The sequence below is a fragment of the Oncorhynchus masou genome, chromosome 32 (genome assembly GCF_036934945.1).
Source record: "Oncorhynchus masou masou isolate Uvic2021 chromosome 32, UVic_Omas_1.1, whole genome shotgun sequence".
Lineage (NCBI taxonomy): Eukaryota > Metazoa > Chordata > Actinopteri > Salmoniformes > Salmonidae > Oncorhynchus > Oncorhynchus masou.
The window spans coordinates 21,068,903-21,093,255 of NC_088243.1; the positions used below are offsets into that span (position 1 = coordinate 21,068,903).

The window sequence follows — 24,353 nt, forward strand, 5'->3', positions numbered from 1 at the left end:
ACTATACAGTATATAATATGTATCCACTATCCTCCACTATGTATAATATGTATCCACTATCCTCCACTATACAGTATATAATATGTATCCACTATCCTCCACTATGTATAATATGTATATACTATCCTCCACCATACAGTATATAATATGTATCCACTATGTATAATATGTATCCACTATCCTCCACTATACAGTATATAATATGTATCCACTATCCTCCACTATGTATAATATGTATATACTATCCTCCACTATATATAATATGTATCCACTATCCTCCACTATGTATAATATGTATATACTATCCTCCACTATACAGTATATAATATGTATCCACTATCCTCCACTATGTATAATATGTATATACTATCCTCCACCATACAGTATATAATATGTATCCACTATGTATAATATGTATCCACTATCCTCCCCTATACAGTATATAATATGTATCCACTATCCTCCATTATACAGTATATAATATGTATCCACTATGTATAATATGTATCCACTATCCTCCACTATGTATAATATGTATATACTATCCTCCACTATACAGTATATAATATGTATCCACTCTCCTCCACTATGCAGTATATAATATGTATCCACTATCCTCCACTATATATAATATGTATCCACTATCCTCCACTATATATAATATGTATCCACTATCCTCCACTATATATAATATGTATCCACTATCCTCCACTATATATAATATGTATCCACTATCCTCCACTATCTATAATATGTATCCACTATCCTCCACTATATATAATATGTATCCACCAGCCTCACTATATATAATATGTATCCACTATCCTCCACTATGTATAATATGTATATACTATCCTCCACTATACAGTATATAATATGTATCCACTATCCTCCACTATGTATAATATGTATATACTATCCTCCACCATACAGTATATAATATGTATCCACTATGTATAATATGTATCCACTATCCTCCCCTATACAGTATATAATATGTATCCACTATCCTCCATTATACAGTATATAATATGTATCCACTATCCTCCACTATATATAATATGTATCCACTATCCTCCACTATCTATAATATGTATCCACTATCCTCCACTATATATAATATGTATCCACCAGCCTCACTATATATAATATGTATCCACTATCCTCCACTATGTATAATATGTATATACTATCCTCCACTATACAGTATATAATATGTATCCACTATCCTCCACTATGTATAATATGTATATACTATCCTCCACCATACAGTATATAATATGTATCCACTATGTATAATATGTATCCACTATCCTCCCCTATACAGTATATAATATGTATCCACTATCCTCCATTATACAGTATATAATATGTATCCACTATGTATAATATGTATCCACTATCCTCCACTATGTATAATATGTATATACTATCCTCCACTATACAGTATATAATATGTATCCACTATCCTCCACTATACAGTATATAATATGTATCCACTATCCTCCACTATGTATAATATGTATATACTATCCTCCACTATACAGTATATAATATGTATCCACTATCCTCCACTATATATAATATGTATATACTATCCTCCACTATATATAATATGTATCCACTATCCTCCACTATGTATAATATGTATATACTATCCTCCACTATATATAATATGTATCCACTATCCTCCACTATACAGTATATAATATGTATCCACTATCCTCCACTATGTATAATATGTATATACTATCCTCCACTATATATAATATGTATCCACTATCCTCCACTATGCAGTATATAATATGTATCCACTATCCTCCACTATATATAATATGTATCCACTATCCTCCATTATATATAATATGTATCCACTGTCCATCATTATATATAATATGTATCCACTGTCCATCATTATATATAATATGTATCCACTATCCACCATTATATATAATATGTATCCACTGTCCATCATTATATATAATATGTATCCACTATCCTCCACTATATATAATATGTATCCACTATCCTCCGCTGTATATAATATGTACCCACTATCCTTTACTATATATAATATCTATCCACTATCCTCCACTATATATGATATATATCCACTATCCTCCATTATATATAATATGTATCCACTATCCTCCACTATATATAATATGTATCCACTATCCTCCACTATGTATAATATATATATACTATCCTCCACTATGTATAATATGTATATACTTTCCTCCGCTATATATAATATGTATCCACTATCCTCCACTATATATAATATGTATCCACTATCCTCCACTATGTATAATATATATATACTATCCTCCACTATGTATAATATGTATATACTATCCTCCGCTATATATAATATGTATCCACTATCCTCCACTATACAGTATATAATATGTATCCACTATCCTCCACTATGTATAATATGTATCCACTATCCTCCACTATACAGTATATAATATGTATCCACTATCCTCCACTATGTATAATATGTATATACTATCCTCCACCATACAGTATATAATATGTATCCACTATGTATAATATGTATCCACTATCCTCCACTATACAGTATATAATATGTATCCACTATCCTCCACTATGTATAATATGTATATACTATCCTCCACTATATATAATATGTATCCACTATCCTCCACTATGTATAATATGTATATACTCTCCTCCACTATACAGTATATAATATGTATCCACTATCCTCCACTATGTATAATATGTATATACTATCCTCCACCATACAGTATATAATATGTATCCACTATGTATAATATGTATCCACTATCCTCCCCTATACAGTATATAATATGTATCCACTATCCTCCATTATACAGTATATAATATGTATCCACTATGTATAATATGTATATACTATCCTCCACTATACAGTATATAATATGTATCCACTATCCTCCACTATGCAGTATATAATATGTATCCACTATCCTCCACTATATATAATATGTATCCACTATCCTCCACTATATATAATATGTATCCACTATCCTCCACTATATATAATATGTATCCACTATCCTCCACTATATATAATATGTATCCACTATCCTCCACTATATATAATATGTATCCACTATCCTCCACTATATATAATATGTATCCACCAGCCTCACTATATATAATATGTATCCACTATCCTCCACTATGTATAATATGTATATACTATCCTCCACTATACAGTATATAATATGTATCCACTATCCTCCACTATGTATAATATGTATATACTATCCTCCACCATACAGTATATAATATGTATCCACTATGTATAATATGTATCCACTATCCTCCCCTATACAGTATATAATATGTATCCACTATCCTCCATTATACAGTATATAATATGTATCCACTATGTATAATATGTATCCACTATCCTCCACTATGTATAATATGTATATACTATCCTCCACTATACAGTATATAATATGTATCCACTATCCTCCACTATGTATAATATGTATATACTATCCTCCACTATACAGTATATAATATGTATCCACTATCCTCCACTATATATAATATGTATATACTATCCTCCACTATATATAATATGTATCCACTATCCTCCACTATGTATAATATGTATATACTATCCTCCACTATATATAATATGTATCCACTATCCTCCACTATACAGTATATAATATGTATCCACTATCCTCCACTATGTATAATATGTATATACTATCCTCCACTATATATAATATGTATCCATTATCCTCCACTATGTATAATATGTATATACTATCCTCCACTATACAGTATATAATATGTATCCACTATCCTCCACTATGCAGTATATAATATGTATCCACTATCCTCCACTATGTATAATATGTATATACTATCCTCCACTATACAGTATATAATATGTATCCACTATCCTCCACTATATATAATATGTATCCACTATCCTCCACTATGTATAATATGTATATACTATCCTCCACTATACAGTATATAATATGTATCCACTATCCTCCAATATATATAATATGTATATACTATCCTCCACTATATATAATATGTATCCACTATCCTCCACTATACAGTATATAATATGTATCCACTATCCTCCACTATGTATAATATGTATATACTATCCTCCACTATATATAATATGTATATACTATCCTTCACTATACAGTATATAATATGTATCCACTATCCTCCACTATACAGTATATAATATGTATCCACTATCCTCCACTATGTATAATATGTATATAATATCCTCCACTATATATAATATGTATCCACTATCCTCCACTATGCATAATATGTATCCACTATCCTCCACTATATATAATATGTATCCACTATCCCCCACTATATATAATATGTATCCACTATCCTCCACTATGTATAATATGTATATACTATCCTCCACTATATATAATATGTATCCACTATCCTCCACTATGCATAATATGTATCCACTATCCTCCACTATGTATAATATGTATCCACTATCCTCCACTATATATAATATGTATATACTATCCTCCGCTATACAGTATATAATATGTATCCACTATCCTCCACTATGCATAATATGTATCCACTATCCTCCACTATATATAATATGTATCCACTATCCTCCACTATGTATAATATGTATCCACTATCCTCCACTATATATAATATGTATATACTATCCTCCGCTATACAGTATATAATATGTATCCACTATGTATAATATGTATCCACTATCCTCCACAATATATAATATGTATATACTATCCTCCGCTATACAGTATATAATATGTATCCACTATCCTCCACTATACAGTATATAATATGTATCCACTATCCTCCACTATGTATAATATGTATATAATATCCTCCACTATATATAATATGTATCCACTATCCTCCACTATGCATAATATGTATCCACTATCCTCCACTATATATAATATGTATCCACTATCCCCCACTATATATAATATGTATCCACTATCCTCCACTATGTATAATATGTATATACTATCCTCCACTATATATAATATGTATCCACTATCCTCCACTATGCATAATATGTATCCACTATCCTCCACTATGTATAATATGTATCCACTATCCTCCACTATATATAATATGTATATACTATCCTCCGCTATACAGTATATAATATGTATCCACTATCCTCCACTATGCATAATATGTATCCACTATCCTCCACTATATATAATATGTATCCACTATCCTCCACTATATATAATATGTATCCACCAGCCTCACTATATATAATATGTATCCACTATCCTCCACTATGTATAATATGTATATACTATCCTCCACTATACAGTATATAATATGTATCCACTATCCTCCACTATGTATAATATGTATATACTATCCTCCACCATACAGTATATAATATGTATCCACTATGTATAATATGTATCCACTATCCTCCCCTATACAGTATATAATATGTATCCACTATCCTCCATTATACAGTATATAATATGTATCCACTATGTATAATATGTATCCACTATCCTCCACTATGTATAATATGTATATACTATCCTCCACTATACAGTATATAATATGTATCCACTATCCTCCACTATACAGTATATAATATGTATCCACTATCCTCCACTATGTATAATATGTATATACTATCCTCCACTATACAGTATATAATATGTATCCACTATCCTCCACTATATATAATATGTATATACTATCCTCCACTATATATAATATGTATCCACTATCCTCCACTATGTATAATATGTATATACTATCCTCCACTATATATAATATGTATCCACTATCCTCCACTATACAGTATATAATATGTATCCACTATCCTCCACTATGTATAATATGTATATACTATCCTCCACTATATATAATATGTATCCATTATCCTCCACTATGTATAATATGTATATACTATCCTCCACTATACAGTATATAATATGTATCCACTATCCTCCACTATGCAGTATATAATATGTATCCACTATCCTCCACTATGTATAATATGTATATACTATCCTCCACTATACAGTATATAATATGTATCCACTATCCTCCACTATATATAATATGTATCCACTATCCTCCACTATGTATAATATGTATATACTATCCTCCACTATACAGTATATAATATGTATCCACTATCCTCCAATATATATAATATGTATATACTATCCTCCACTATATATAATATGTATCCACTATCCTCCACTATACAGTATATAATATGTATCCACTATCCTCCACTATGTATAATATGTATATACTATCCTCCACTATATATAATATGTATGTACTATCCTTCACTATACAGTATATAATATGTATCCACTATCCTCCACTATACAGTATATAATATGTATCCACTATCCTCCACTATGTATAATATGTATATAATATCCTCCACTATATATAATATGTATCCACTATCCTCCACTATGCATAATATGTATCCACTATCCTCCACTATATATAATATGTATCCACTGTCCCCCACTATATATAATATGTATCCACTATCCTCCACTATGTATAATATGTATATACTATCCTCCACTATATATAATATGTATCCACTATCCTCCACTATGCATAATATGTATCCACTATCCTCCACTATGTATAATATGTATCCACTATCCTCCACTATATATAATATGTATATACTATCCTCCGCTATACAGTATATAATATGTATCCACTATCCTCCACTATGCATAATATGTATCCACTATCCTCCACTATATATAATATGTATCCACTATCCTCCACTATGTATAATATGTATCCACTATCCTCCACTATATATAATATGTATATACTATCCTCCGCTATACAGTATATAATATGTATCCACTATGTATAATATGTATCCACTATCCTCCACAATATATAATATGTATATACTATCCTCCGCTATACAGTATATAATATGTATCCACTATGTATAATATGTATCCACTATCCTCCACTATACAGTATATAATATGTATCCACTATGTATAATATGTATCCACTATCCTCCACTATGTATAATATGTATATACTATCCTCCACTATACAGTATATAATATGTATCCACTATCCTCCACTATACAGTATATAATATGTATCCACTATCCTCCACTATACAGTATTTAATATGTATCCACTATGTATAATATGTATATACTATCCTCCACTATACAGTATATAATATGTATCCACTATCCTCCACTATACAGTATATAATATGTATCCACTATCCTCCACTATACAGTATCTAATATGTATCCACTATCCTCCACTATGTATAATATGTATCCACTATCCTCCACTATACAGTATATAATATGTATCCACTATCCTCCACTATATATAATATGTATCCACTATCCTCCACTATGTATAATATGTATCCACTATCCTCCACTATGTATAATATGTATCCACTATCCTCCCCTATGTATAATATGTATATAATATCCTCCACTATATATAATATGTATATACTATCCTCCACTATGCATAATATGTATCCACTATCCTCCACTATATATAATATGTATCCACTATCCTCCACTATGTATAATATGTATCCACTATCCTCCACTATGTATAATATGTATATACTATCCTCCACTATATATAATATGTATCCACTATCCTCCACTATATATAATATGTATCCACTATCCTCCACTATATATAATATGTATCCACTATCCTCCACTATGTATAATATGTATATACTATCCTCCACTACACAGTATATAATATGCATCCACTATCCTCCACTATATATAATATGTATATACTATCCTCCACTATATATAATATGTATCCACTATCCTCCACTATGTATAATATGTATATACTATCCTCCACTATATATAATATGTATCCACTATCCTCCACTATACAGTATTTAATATGTATCCACTATGTATAATATGTATCCACTATCCTCCACTATGTATAATATGTATATACTATCCTCCACTATACAGTATATAATATGTATCCACTATCCTCCACTATGCAGTATATAATATGTATCCACTATCCTCCACTATGTATAATATGTATATACTATCCTCCACTATACAGTATATAATATGTATCCACTCTCCTCCACTATACAGTATATAATATGTATCCACTATCCTCCACTATATATAATATGTATCCACTATCCTCCACTATGTATAATATGTATCCACTATCCTCCACTATATATAATATGTATATACTATCCTCCGCTATACAGTATATAATATGTATCCACTGTGTATAATATGTATCCACTATCCTCCACTATATATAATATGTATATACTATCCTCCGCTATACAGTATATAATATGTATCCACTATGTATAATATGTATCCACTATCCTCCACTATACAGTATATAATATGTATCCACTATGTATAATATGTATCCACTATCCTCCACTATGTATAATATGTATATACTATCCTCCACTATACAGTATATAATATGTATCCACTGTGTATAATATGTATCCACTATCCTCCACTATATATAATATGTATATACTATCCTCCGCTATACAGTATATAATATGTATCCACTATGTATAATATGTATCCACTATCCTCCACTATACAGTATATAATATGTATCCACTATGTATAATATGTATCCACTATCCTCCACTATGTATAATATGTATATACTATCCTCCACTATACAGTATATAATATGTATCCACTATCCTCCACTATACAGTATATAATATGTATCCACTATCCTCCACTATACAGTATATAATATGTATCCACTATGTATAATATGTATATACTATCCTCCACTATACAGTATATAATATGTATCCACTATCCTCCACTATACAGTATATAATATGTATCCACTATCCTCCACTATACAGTATATAATATGTATCCACTATCCTCCACTATACAGTATCTAATATGTATCCACTATCCTCCACTATGTATAATATGTATCCACTATCCTCCACTATACAGTATATAATATGTATCCACTATCCTCCACTATATATAATATGTATCCACTATCCTCCACTATACAGTATATAATATGTATCCACTATCCTCCACTATGTATAATATGTATCCACTATCCTCCACTATATATAATATGTATCCACTATCCTCCACTATGCATAATATGTATCCACTATCCTCCACTAATTATAATATGTATCCACTATCCTCCACTATGTATAATATGTATCCACTATCCTCCACTATATATAATATGTATATACTATCCTCCACTATATATAATATGTATCCACTATCCTCCACTATATATAATATGTATCCACTATCCTCCACTATGCATAATATGTATCCACTATCCTCCACTAATTATAATATGTATCCACTATCCTCCACTATATAATATGTATCCACTATCCTCCACTATATATAATATGTATCCACTATCCTCCACTATGTATCCACTATCCTCCACTATGCATAATATGTATCCACTATCCTCCACTATATATAATATGTATCCACTATCCTCCACTATGTATAATATGTATCCACTCTCCTCCACTATGTATAATATGTATCCACTATCCTCCACTATATATGATACATATCCACTATCCTCCACTATATATAATATGTATCCACTATCCTCCACTATATATAATATGTATCCACTATCCTCCACTATGTATAATATGTATCCACTATACAGTATATAATATGTATCCACTATCCTCCACTATGCATAATATGTATCCACTATCCTCCACTATGTATAATATGTATCCACTATCCTCCACTATATATAATATGTATCCACTATACAGTATATCATATGTATCCACTATCCTCCACTATGTATAATATGTATCCACTATCCTCCACTATATATGATACATATCCACTATCCTCCACTATATATAATATGTATCCACTATCCTCCACTATGCATAATATGTATCCACTATCCTCCACTATATATAATATGTATCCACTATCCTCCACTATGTATAATATGTATCCACTATCCTCCACTATATATAATATGTATATACTATCTTCCACTATACAGTATATAATATGTATCCACTATCCTCCACTATATATAATATGTATCCACTATCCTCCACTATATATAATATGTATATACTATCCTCCACTATACAGTATATAATATGTATCCACTATCCTCCACTATATATGATACATATCCACTATCCTCCACTATATATAATATGTATCCACTATCCTCCACTATATATAATATGTATCCACTATCCTCCACTATGTATAATATGTATCCACTATACAGTATATAATATGTATCCACTATCCTCCACTATGCATAATATGTATCCACTATCCTCCACTATGTATAATATGTATCCACTATCCTTCACTATATATAATATGTATCCACTATCCTCCACTATGTATAATATGTATCCACTATCCTCCACTATATATAATATGTATCCACTATACAGTATATAATATGTATCCACTATCCTCCACTATATATGATACATATCCACTATCCTCCACTATATATAATATGTATCCACTATCCTCCACTATATATAATATGTATCCACTATCCTCCACTATATATAATATGTATCCACTATCCTCCACTATGTATAATATGTATCCACTGTCCTCCACTATACAGTATATAATATGTATCCACTATCCTCCACTATGTATAATATGTATCCACTATCCTCCACTATGTATAATATGTATATACTATCCTCCACTATATATAATATGTATCCACTATCCTCCACTATATATAATATGTATATACTATCTTCCACTATACAGTATATAATATGTATCCACTATCCTCCGCTATACAGTATATAATATGTATCCACTATCCTCCACTATATATAATATGTATCTACTATCCTCCACTATATATAATATGTATATACTATCCTCCACTATACAGTATATAATATGTATCCACTATCCTCCACTATATATAATATGTATCCACTATCCTCCACTATGCATAATATGTATCCACTATCCTCCACTATATATAATATGTATCCACTATCCTCCACTATGTATAATATGTATCCACTATCCTCCACTATGCATAATATGTATCCACTATCCTCCACTATATATAATATGTATCCACTATCCTCCACTATATATAATATGTATCCACTATCCTCCACTATGTATAATATATATCCACTATCCTCCACTATACAGTATATAATATGTATCCACTATCCTCCACTATACAGTATATAATATGTATCCACTATCCTCCACTATGTATAATATGTATCCACTATCCTCCACTATACAGTATATAATATGTATCCACTATCCTCCACTATATATAATATGTATCCACTATCCTCCACTATGTATAATATGTATCCACTATCCTCCACTATGTATAATATGTATCCACTATCCTCCCCTATGTATAATATGTATATAATATCCTCCACTATATATAATATGTATATACTATCCTCCACTATGCATAATATGTATCCACTATCCTCCACTATATATAATATGTATCCACTATCCTCCACTATGTATAATATGTATCCACTATCCTCCACTATGTATAATATGTATATACTATCCTCCACTATATATAATATGTATCCACTATCCTCCACTATATATAATATGTATCCACTATCCTCCACTATATATAATATGTATCCACTATCCTCCACTATGTATAATATGTATATACTATCCTCCACTACACAGTATATAATATGCATCCACTATCCTCCACTATATATAATATGTATATACTATCCTCCACTATATATAATATGTATCCACTATCCTCCACTATGTATAATATGTATATACTATCCTCCACTATATATAATATGTATCCACTATCCTCCACTATACAGTATTTAATATGTATCCACTATGTATAATATGTATCCACTATCCTCCACTATGTATAATATGTATATACTATCCTCCACTATACAGTATATAATATGTATCCACTATCCTCCACTATGCAGTATATAATATGTATCCACTATCCTCCACTATGTATAATATGTATATACTATCCTCCACTATACAGTATATAATATGTATCCACTCTCCTCCACTATACAGTATATAATATGTATCCACTATCCTCCACTATATATAATATGTATCCACTATCCTCCACTATGTATAATATGTATCCACTATCCTCCACTATATATAATATGTATATACTATCCTCCGCTATACAGTATATAATATGTATCCACTGTGTATAATATGTATCCACTATCCTCCACTATATATAATATGTATATACTATCCTCCGCTATACAGTATATAATATGTATCCACTATGTATAATATGTATCCACTATCCTCCACTATACAGTATATAATATGTATCCACTATGTATAATATGTATCCACTATCCTCCACTATGTATAATATGTATATACTATCCTCCACTATACAGTATATAATATGTATCCACTGTGTATAATATGTATCCACTATCCTCCACTATATATAATATGTATATACTATCCTCCGCTATACAGTATATAATATGTATCCACTATGTATAATATGTATCCACTATCCTCCACTATACAGTATATAATATGTATCCACTATGTATAATATGTATCCACTATCCTCCACTATGTATAATATGTATATACTATCCTCCACTATACAGTATATAATATGTATCCACTATCCTCCACTATACAGTATATAATATGTATCCACTATCCTCCACTATACAGTATATAATATGTATCCACTATGTATAATATGTATATACTATCCTCCACTATACAGTATATAATATGTATCCACTATCCTCCACTATACAGTATATAATATGTATCCACTATCCTCCACTATACAGTATATAATATGTATCCACTATCCTCCACTATACAGTATCTAATATGTATCCACTATCCTCCACTATGTATAATATGTATCCACTATCCTCCACTATACAGTATATAATATGTATCCACTATCCTCCACTATATATAATATGTATCCACTATCCTCCACTATACAGTATATAATATGTATCCACTATCCTCCACTATGTATAATATGTATCCACTATCCTCCACTATATATAATATGTATCCACTATCCTCCACTATGCATAATATGTATCCACTATCCTCCACTAATTATAATATGTATCCACTATCCTCCACTATGTATAATATGTATCCACTATCCTCCACTATATATAATATGTATATACTATCCTCCACTATATATAATATGTATCCACTATCCTCCACTATATATAATATGTATCCACTATCCTCCACTATGCATAATATGTATCCACTATCCTCCACTAATTATAATATGTATCCACTATCCTCCACTATGCATAATATGTATCCACTATCCTCCACTATATATAATATGTATCCACTATCCTCCACTATGTATCCACTATCCTCCACTATGCATAATATGTATCCACTATCCTCCACTATATATAATATGTATCCACTATCCTCCACTATGTATAATATGTATCCACTCTCCTCCACTATGTATAATATGTATCCACTATCCTCCACTATATATGATACATATCCACTATCCTCCACTATATATAATATGTATCCACTATCCTCCACTATATATAATATGTATCCACTATCCTCCACTATGTATAATATGTATCCACTATACAGTATATAATATGTATCCACTATCCTCCACTATGCATAATATGTATCCACTATCCTCCACTATGTATAATATGTATCCACTATCCTCCACTATATATAATATGTATCCACTATACAGTATATCATATGTATCCACTATCCTCCACTATGTATAATATGTATCCACTATCCTCCACTATATATGATACATATCCACTATCCTCCACTATATATAATATGTATCCACTATCCTCCACTATGCATAATATGTATCCACTATCCTCCACTATATATAATATGTATCCACTATCCTCCACTATGTATAATATGTATCCACTATCCTCCACTATATATAATATGTATATACTATCTTCCACTATACAGTATATAATATGTATCCACTATCCTCCACTATATATAATATGTATCCACTATCCTCCACTATATATAATATGTATATACTATCCTCCACTATACAGTATATAATATGTATCCACTATCCTCCACTATATATGATACATATCCACTATCCTCCACTATATATAATATGTATCCACTATCCTCCACTATATATAATATGTATCCACTATCCTCCACTATGTATAATATGTATCCACTATACAGTATATAATATGTATCCACTATCCTCCACTATGCATAATATGTATCCACTATCCTCCACTATGTATAATATGTATCCACTATCCTTCACTATATATAATATGTATCCACTATCCTCCACTATGTATAATATGTATCCACTATCCTCCACTATATATAATATGTATCCACTATACAGTATATAATATGTATCCACTATCCTCCACTATATATGATACATATCCACTATCCTCCACTATATATAATATGTATCCACTATCCTCCACTATATATAATATGTATCCACTATCCTCCACTATATATAATATGTATCCACTATCCTCCACTATGTATAATATGTATCCACTGTCCTCCACTATACAGTATATAATATGTATCCACTATCCTCCACTATGTATAATATGTATCCACTATCCTCCACTATGTATAATATGTATATACTATCCTCCACTATATATAATATGTATCCACTATCCTCCACTATATATAATATGTATATACTATCTTCCACTATACAGTATATAATATGTATCCACTATCCTCCGCTATACAGTATATAATATGTATCCACTATCCTCCACTATATATAATATGTATCTACTATCCTCCACTATATATAATATGTATATACTATCCTCCACTATACAGTATATAATATGTATCCACTATCCTCCACTATATATAATATGTATCCACTATCCTCCACTATGCATAATATGTATCCACTATCCTCCACTATATATAATATGTATCCACTATCCTCCACTATGTATAATATGTATCCACTATCCTCCACTATGCATAATATGTATCCACTATCCTCCACTATATATAATATGTATCCACTATCCTCCACTATATATAATATGTATCCACTATCCTCCACTATGTATAATATATATCCACTATCCTCCACTATACAGTATATAATATGTATCCACTATCCTCCACTATACAGTATATAATATGTATCCACTATCCTCCACTATGTATAATATGTATATACTATCCTCCACTATACAGTATATAATATGTATCCACTATCCTCCACTATACAGTATATAATATGTATCCACTATCCTCCACTATATATAATATGTATCCACTATCCTCCACTATATATAATATGTATCCACTATCCTCCACTATATATAATATGTATCCACTATCCTCCACTATATATAATATGTATCCACTATCCTCCACTATGTATAATATGTATCCACTATCCTCCACTATACATTATATAATATGTATCCACTATCCTCCACTATATAGTATATAATATGTATCCACTATCCTCCACTATGTATAATATGTATATACTATCCTCCACTATATATAATATGTGGCCTCAGATGTCCAGTGCTTTCCCCCATACTTTAGAGACAGATGATAACATAATAATATTTGTTGTTGCCACAGTAACCTGACCCAGGGAGTGGGCCGCTTCCGGGAGATCCTCCGAGCTGTAGAGACCAGGACCACACAGAACCTACGAATGGTGGGTTCTAGTGTGTGTGTTTATGTGTGTGTGCACCTGCCTGTGTGTGTGAGTGTGTGCTTGCTCGCACGTGCACACCTGCGCTGTAACACAGTGTGTTTCCCTTTGTAGACCATAGCCAAACAGCTGGCAGAGATCCTGCTGAGGGGGATGTGTGAGCAGAGCTACTGGTCTTCTCTGGAGGACCCTCATAGCAAGTCCCACCTGGACGACCCCCTGCTACGCCAGGGAGCCCCCTACCTCAAGGACTACGCCCTCAGCCGTAGGCCACGCGTCTACTCCGGAGAGAAGTACGAACCAACCTGTCTATCTCTTCTCTCCCTTCTCTCCTTTATCTTCTCTCTCTATCTCTCAATACTAGTATCTGCCTGTGTACAGACCTGAGATGTGTGTGTATCTACATTGGCACAATCTGACACTCCTAGGCAGCTTACCTACACATGGGAACCCCAATGGGACTCCACTATGCTGGCTTGTTCATCAAGTGGTGGTATGCAGTCTCTACACTCAGTCTCTACACTCGTCTGATAACTATCTCTCTCTCTGTGTCTCTATATTGCCATCTCTTTCCCTCTTGCCCCCTTTTCTCTCTCTCTCTCTCTCTCTCTCTCTCTCTCTCTCTTTTCCTCTCCCCTCACTTTCTTTCTCTCTCTCTCTCTCTCTCTCTCTCTCCCCTCACTTTATTTCTCTCTCTCCCCTCACTTTCTTTCTCTGTCTCTCTCTCTTTCTCTCTACCCCCACTCTTTCCCTCTCTCTCTTTCTCTCTCTTTCCCTCTCATTGACCCTTCCCTCTTCCTCTCCCTTTCTCTCTCCTCCACTATCTTTCCCTCTCTCACTTTCTCTTTCCCTCTCATTGCTCCCATCCCTCTCTTCCTCTCCTTCTCCTCAGTCTGTTTTGTCCACAGGAGAACACAGAGGAGGCTCTGCTCCTGTTGCTGATTAGTGAATCTATGGTAAGAATATCCCTCTTTTCTTTCCGGGCAGGTAGATTCATCTTTCAGTCGTGCACCTTTTCAACAATAACAGCAACTGAACTCCCCTGGTTCTAATGTTGACAAGTACATTTTTTCTCTCAATCACACCAACTGTTTCATCCAGTACAGTTTCCCCATCACACTCCCAAAGCAAGGCATTAAAGGCATTGTTTGGTAGCTCTAACTCTGAACTTCCAGTAACAATTGTCCTAGTTCTCTCTCTTTTTTTCAGTTGATTCATTAGTTAAAAGGGTGTTAGATTTCCATCCTGTTTGTTTTTCCTTCTAACGGGTGTTTTTAAAAGCAGGGCCCCCAGTCATCCATCAAACACAATACTCCTCTTTCCATTCTTCCACTCACCACACACTGCAATGTTCCCACAGCTACTCTGCTAACACTCTCCCACTGAACTAACTATTTCTACTCTTCTGTATCTGTGTGTGTGTGTGTGTGTGTGTACGTGGTATGATGATGATGAGTGTGTGTGTGTTCTCCCTGCAGGCCAACAGAGATGCGGTGCTGAGCAGGATCCCAGAGCATAAAAGCGACCGTATCATCAGCCTGCAGAGTGCCTCTGTGGTCTACGACTTGCTGACAATCTCCCTGGGGGCGACGGGGACAGTACGAGATGCTCTCTGAGGTGAGGACATACACATACTGGATGTATACACAAACACACAGACCCTTATCCTACACTTACACACACCTAACCGCCCAATCAGTAACCGTGGGAACACCCGAGAAGACCCACGGAGACCAATCATGGCCTATAGTTGCCCCGGTAACCGAAGCTGCCACTCTCCGTCTCTGGAACCAGGAACCTTCCTGCAGTCTGGTCGATGGCTGAATGGATCTGATCTCATTGATCTGGAGATCTTAAGTTCATCCCTCCATCCCCCAGCGCTTCTCTCTATCTCTCTCTCTCTCTCTCTCTCTCTTTCTCAGTGAACAAGAGATAAAGCACAAAGTCTCAGTCACTACAGAGACTCCAAGACACTGCTACTGTTAGTGCAGTCATCATAAACACTAGTCCAAAACACTTTAAAAATTACCTTGTCGTTCTCCTTGAGAGAGAGAATTGTGTTGATCTTGGTTTTGATAGCAGAAAGAGATAATGGTTTGGCTTGTGAATACAACAAGCAGTCTAGGAGAGTCTTGTGTGCCAAGGTTCTGTAAACTATGGTCTTGAATATTCAACATTTTGTTTGTCTTGTCTCATTTAAAAGTTTTTATATCACAAAATTTCCATCTGAAATATGTATGGACATCAGAGAGAATCCTATTTGAGTCAAAAAATGATATGTATATGATGGGTAAGATATACAAAACCTTGCAGAGAGCCTATCCAACTGACACTATCTAAACTATTGGAACCAAGACCTAACTGATATGGGGAGAGTGTCACGTTCTTTCAAAATCGAACCCAGAAGCAGACCAGGACAAGGAGAGTAGGAAGAAGGTGAGTATTTATTTACAAGTGAATATGAATGGGTAGATATATCCAGGTGGCGTAGCGGGCAGCGGTGGTGAGTTGATGGGAGTAAATAGGTGGATCCAATGGGGTAGCCGAATTCTCCGACGACCAGGCGGGAATGGGGTAAATGATCCGGGTGAGTAACTGAAGACAGAACAAACGGAGGTAAGTTTAAGGCAAGCAATACGTAAAAAACAACAAAACAAATTCTATCTAACTTGAGGCTGATACTGTGGCACGACATTCTGTTCATGGCTAACGATCCGGCAGGGAATGGATGTCAGGTCAGAGCTTTTGAAGGGGAGAGGTGATGATCAGGACAGGTGTGCAGATTACTGATGGGATACAGGTGCGGGTGAACATCAATCTCCCAACAAGCTAATTCGCCCGGCAACCAGACAGGGTGCGTTCCAGGACACCGGAAACACACTCCAGGACAGAAACACAGGCAAACACAGACTCCGGAAGCGGTATTCGTGACAGTACCCCCCCTCCGACGAACGCCACCGGGCGGACTACCTGGAGCGCCAGGGTGGAGGCGGTAGAAGTCACGAAGCAGATCGTCATCAAGGATCTGACGCCGAGGAATCCAACTCCTCTCCTCTGGACCATATCCTTCCCAATCCACGAGATATTGGAAACCTCGACCCCGCCATCTGGAAATCATTATGCGGCGCACCGTGTAGGCAGGACTACCTCCGATCATCCGAGGAGGAGGAGGACGAGGAGGAGGGGGCAACAGAGGACAGAGGAGAACCGGCTTGAGGCAGGAGACATGAAAGGTGGGGTGTACTCGAAGCGTTGCCAGCAATTTGAGTCAGACCACAACAGGGTTAATGATTCTCTCCACCACAAACGGACCAATGAACCTTGGTGACAGTTTCCTCGACTCAGTCCGTAGAGGAAGATCCCGTGTAGCCAACCAAACCTTATCTCCGATGGTATAAGCGGGAGCAGGAATACAGCGACGATTCGCCTGGATCTGATACCGGTCAGAAACTCTAAGGAGGACCTTCCTGGCCCGATGCCAGGTCCGGTGGCAACGACGAATGTGGGCCTGGACAGAAGGAACCGAAAGATCCCTCTCCTGAGAAGGAAACAAGGGAGGTTGGTATCCGTACAGGCATTGGAAGGGGGACATCCCAGTGGCAGATGAAGGAAGGGTATTATGGGCATACTCGACCCAGGGTAATTGAGATGACCAAGAGGTGGGATCAGAGGAGACAAGACAACTCAGCGTGGACTCCATCTTCTGGTTGGCTCTCTCCGCCTGACCATTAGATTGTGGGTGAAATCCAGAAGTGAGACTGACTGTAGCTCCAATGGCCAAACAGAAGGATCTCCAGACAGCAGAGGTAAACTGAGGACCACGGTCAGAAACAATGTCACTGGGCAATCCGTGGACCCTGAAAACCTCCCTAACCAGGATCTCGGACGTCTCCGTGGCAGATGGAAGCTTAGAGAGAGGGACAAAATGAGCAAACTTGCTGAATCTGTCCACAATGGTCAGAATGACCGTGTTCCCAACAGAAGGGGGCAATCCCGTGACAAAATCCAGGGCCAGATGCGACCAAGGTCGCCGAGGAATAGGTAGGGGGTGAAGAAGCCCAGAGCTGGGCCGATTGGTACTTTTGTTCTGAGCACAAACAGGACATGCGGCAACAAACCTCCGGGTATCTTCTCCCATGGCAGGCCACCAAAGTCATCTGCGCAGTAGCGCCATAGTCCGAGCAACGCCAGGGTGACAAGCTATCTTTCTGGCGTGGGACCACTGAAGAACAGCAGAACGGACCGACTCAGGCACGAACAACTGACCGGGTGGACCGTTACCGGGGCCGGGCTGCGTCCGAAGGGCCACCACCACCTCCTCCTCAATCCTCCATGTAACGGCTCCCACGACAAGGTTCTGGGGAAGAATCGTCTCAGTCTTGGCCCCACTCTCATCTGTCTTGGAGAACATCCGGGACAAGGTGTCCGCTTTGCCGTTCTTCGACCCAGGTCGGAACGTCAGGGAAAAATTGAAGCGTCCAAAAAACAAAGCCCACCTGGCCTGACGGGAGTTGGGATGTTTAGCCGATTGCTCGTAAGCCAGATTCTTGTGGTCAGTCCAGACCACAAACGGTTGCTCCGCTCCCTCCAACCAGTGACGCCACTCCTCCAAGGCAAACTTCACAGCGAGAAGCTCCCGGTTACCCACATCGTAGTTTCTCTCAGCTGGTGAAAGACGACAAGAGTAGAAGGCGCAGGGATGGAGTTTACCGTTAGTGGAGCTACACTGGGACAGGATGGCGCCCACCCCCACATCAGACGCGTCCACCTCAACAACAAACTGACGGGAAGTGTCAGGTTGAGAGAGAATCGGCGCGTTGGTGAATCGGATCTTCAAGTTCAGAAATGCTCTGTCTGCCTCAGGAGTCCAACAGAAAATTCTGGTGCAAGACGTCAGAGCAGTTAAAGGGGCGGCCAACCTGCTGTAATCACGGATAAACCTCTGATAGAAGTTCGCAAATCCCAGGAATCTCTGGAGCTGCAATCTCGTACCGAGCCGGGCCCAATCCCGAACCGCACGAACCTTCTCTTGGTCCATCTTGATCTCACCCCTGGAGATGATGTACCCAAGGAAGGATGTAGTGTGGGCGTGAAAATCACACTTCTCTGCCTTCACAAACAGACGGTTCTCCAATAACTGCTGCAGGACCTGCTTAACATGCTGGATGTGGCTGGAAAGCTCCTTGGAGAAAATCAGGATGTCATCCAGGTAAACGAACACAAACAGACCGATCATATCCCTCAGCACGTCATTCACCAAACTTTGGAACACTGCTGGAGCGTTAGAAAGTCCAAACGGCATCACCTGGTACTCGAAATGTCCCATAGGTGTATTGAATCCAGTCAACCACTCGTCCCCCTCTTTGATACGAACCAGATGATACGCATTGCGTAGATCAAGCTTCGTAAACACAGTAGCACCCTGTAAAGAATCGAAAGCGGAGCTCATCAAGGGCAAGGGGTACTTGTTCTTGACCGTAATATCATTCAACCCCCGATAATCAATACACAGTCGAAGAGAGCCATCCTTCTTACTCACAAAAAAAATCCAGCTCCCAGGGGTGATGACGAGGGATGAATGAGACCTGCAGCAAGAGACTCCTTTATGTAGGTCTCCAGGGCTTCCCGCTCAAGTCGAGAAATACTGTATAACCGTCCCTTGGGAAAGGCAGCTCCAGGGAACAGCTTAATTGTACAATCATAAGGTCGGTGGGGAGGAAGTGACTGAGCTTTCTGCTTACTGAACACCTCACCCAACTCGTGATATGTTTCAGGAACCAGGGACAAATCAGGAGGAGCAGACTCACTGACCCGACTGGGGACAGCATGAGAACAGGCAGTCCTGAGACAGTTAGCATGGCACTCAATGCTCCAACTAGTTACCTTACCAGTCACCCAATCGAACGAAGGATTGTGTTCTCTTAGCCAGGGGTATCCAAGAACCAGAGGAACATGGGGGGAAGGCAAAATGAAAAAAGAAATAACCTCTGAATGATTCCCCGACAACAACATCTTAACCGGTTCAGTCCTCATAGTGATCCGTGCCAGACTACTGCTGTTCAGAGTGGTTGCTTCAATGGCTTCCGGTAATTGCTCCTCGGAAAGCCCCAGCTGTTCCACTAAGTCGGCATCAATGAAGCTGTCATCGGCACCTGAATCGATGAAAACGTTAATCGCTAAACTCTGATTCTTATTTATGAGGGTAGCAGGAAAACGAGGTCTGACAGGACTCTTGAGAGGTTGAAACTGGCTCGCTAACAAACCTCCCAAACTTAACGAGCCGAGCAGTTTAACGGGCGCTGAGGACAAACGGAGATGTAATGTCCCAAGCTACCGCAGTAGAGGCAGCTGTTGGTCTCACGTCTACGTTGGCGCTCGTCCTTAGTTAACCCGTGCCGCCCCGCTTGCATAGGTTCAGGATCTGGCGGCAGGACTCCTCCGCTAATCCCGTGTGAGGGAAAATGATCAACCCGTTCTGGTCCACTTCCTGACCCGAATGGTAACCGAGTCTCAGATTGATTAGATGGACCCCACTGCTTCTCCCTCCTTCTCTCCCGGACTCTATTATCTAGGTCACTAGGCTCTGGATAGGAGATCAGCTCGTCCTTGAGTTGCTCCGACAACCCCTGGTAAAAAAAGGCTTGTAGTGATTCCTCATTCCAACCACTCTCCACAGCCAAAGTCCTGAATTCTATCACAAAGTCTGCCACACTGCGAGCTCCTTGGCGAAGAGAGAACAAACGTTTAGCTGCGTCCTTACCTCGGACTGGATGGTCAAAAAGCTTTCTCATCTCTGCCGTGAAACCTTGGTATGACGTCATGCATGTGTCCCGTCGTTCCCAAACAGCTGAAGCCCATTCCAGAGCTTTTCCACGCAGCAGTTCAATAACAAAGGCTATCCTAGCCTTGTCAGTGGCATAAGAATGGGGCTGCAGATCAAACACTAACCCACACTGCATAAGAAACTAACGGCATCTTCCCAAATCCCCTTCATATTTATCAGGCGTCGGTACCTTGGGTTCACGGAAGGAAACCGCACCAGACACGGCAGGTGAGATGGGTGAAACAGGTGGTGAATGAATCGCCGGCAAACTGAGCTGATCCTGGATTTGTGTCAAGCTAGCAGATAAGTTCTGGATTGAACCCGCTCCTGTAGCGCCGTCTTGTGTTGTCCCAATATCTTCCCCTGCTGGGTAATGGCATGGCAAACGGAGTCCAGGTCCGCTGGGTTCATCCTTGGCCGGATCGTTCTGTCACGTTCTTTCAAAATTGAACCCAGAAGCAGACCAGGACAAGGAGAGTAGGAAGAAGGTGAGTATTTATTTACAAGTGAATATGAATGGGTAGATATATCCAGGTGGCGTAGCGGGCAGCGGTGGTGAGTTGATGGGAGTAAATAGGTGGATCCAATGGGGTAGCGAAATTTTTCGACAACCAGGCGGGAATGGGGTAAATGATCCGGGTGAGTAACTGAAGACAGAACAAACGGAGGTAAGTTTAAGGCAAGCAATACGTAAAAAACAACAAAACAAATTCTATCTAACTTGAGGCTGATACTATGGCACGACATACTGTTCATGGCTAACGATCCGGCAGGGAATGGATGTCAGGTCAGAGCTTTTGAAGGGGAGAGGTGATGATCAGGACAGGTGTGCAGATTACTGATGGGATACAGGTGCGGGTGAACATCGATCTCCCAACAAGCTAATTCGCCCGGCAACCAGACAGGGTGCGTTCCAGGACACCGGAAACACACTCCAGGACAGAAACACAGGCAAACACAGACTCAGGAAGCGGGATTCGTGACAGAGAGTGTTGGAACATAACCAAGAAATTACAGTTAACAAAAGTGTATGCTTAATCCAGTATAAACTAATGTATAGAATTTATTACACGAGACTATATTCACAAATTCTACAGCACAACGGCAGAGTCATGTCCCGAGTGGCGCAGCGGTCTAAGGCACTGCATCTCAGTAATAGAGGCGTCATTACAGACCCTGGTTCGATTCCAGGCTGTATCACACTTCGATTCCAGGCTGTATCACAACCGGTCGTGATTGGGAGTCCCATAGGGCGGCACACAATTGGCCCAGTGTCGTCCAGGTTAGGGTTCGGACGGTGTAGGCTGTCATTGTAAATAAGAATTTCCCTAGTTAAATAAAAAGTCTAAAATAAGCAATGATTCTGTAATTCATGCCTTCTTGGAGTGCTATATAGTCCAAAAGTTATGGCCAGAGTTAGAAAGTTGGCTGTCAGAAATGTTGCAATTGAAATAATTTTTATCCGTCTATCTGCATATTTCAAGACATAGCATATGAAGTTGTGTGAGATACTCAATGGGTTGGACCATATTTTCCTAAAGTCAAATGATCCTCCATCGTTAAGACAGTGGAAGAATCAAATGCATTATTATTTAAATTTGGAAAACGTGTGGGCGACAGAGAAAAGCAGAATAGCGCAATTTGAGGCCATATGGCATAGAGTCTTACAAGC

At 36.9% G+C, this 24,353-nt stretch overlaps 1 protein-coding gene across 1 annotated transcript in view; it reads left to right on the forward strand.

Moving 5' to 3' along the window:
- LOC135525700 (tetratricopeptide repeat protein 7B-like) overlaps window positions 1-24,353 on the forward strand; it is a 74,688-nt gene that overhangs the window by 47,039 nt on the left and 3,296 nt on the right. Inside the window, exons 6-9 of the mRNA XM_064953489.1 lie at window positions 15,783-15,861; window positions 15,973-16,151; window positions 16,751-16,814; window positions 17,337-17,475. Coding sequence (XP_064809561.1) covers window positions 15,783-15,861; window positions 15,973-16,151; window positions 16,751-16,814; window positions 17,337-17,474 — 460 coding nt within the window. The 3' untranslated portion in view covers window position 17,475. The remainder of the gene's footprint in view (window positions 1-15,782; window positions 15,862-15,972; window positions 16,152-16,750; window positions 16,815-17,336; window positions 17,476-24,353) is intronic.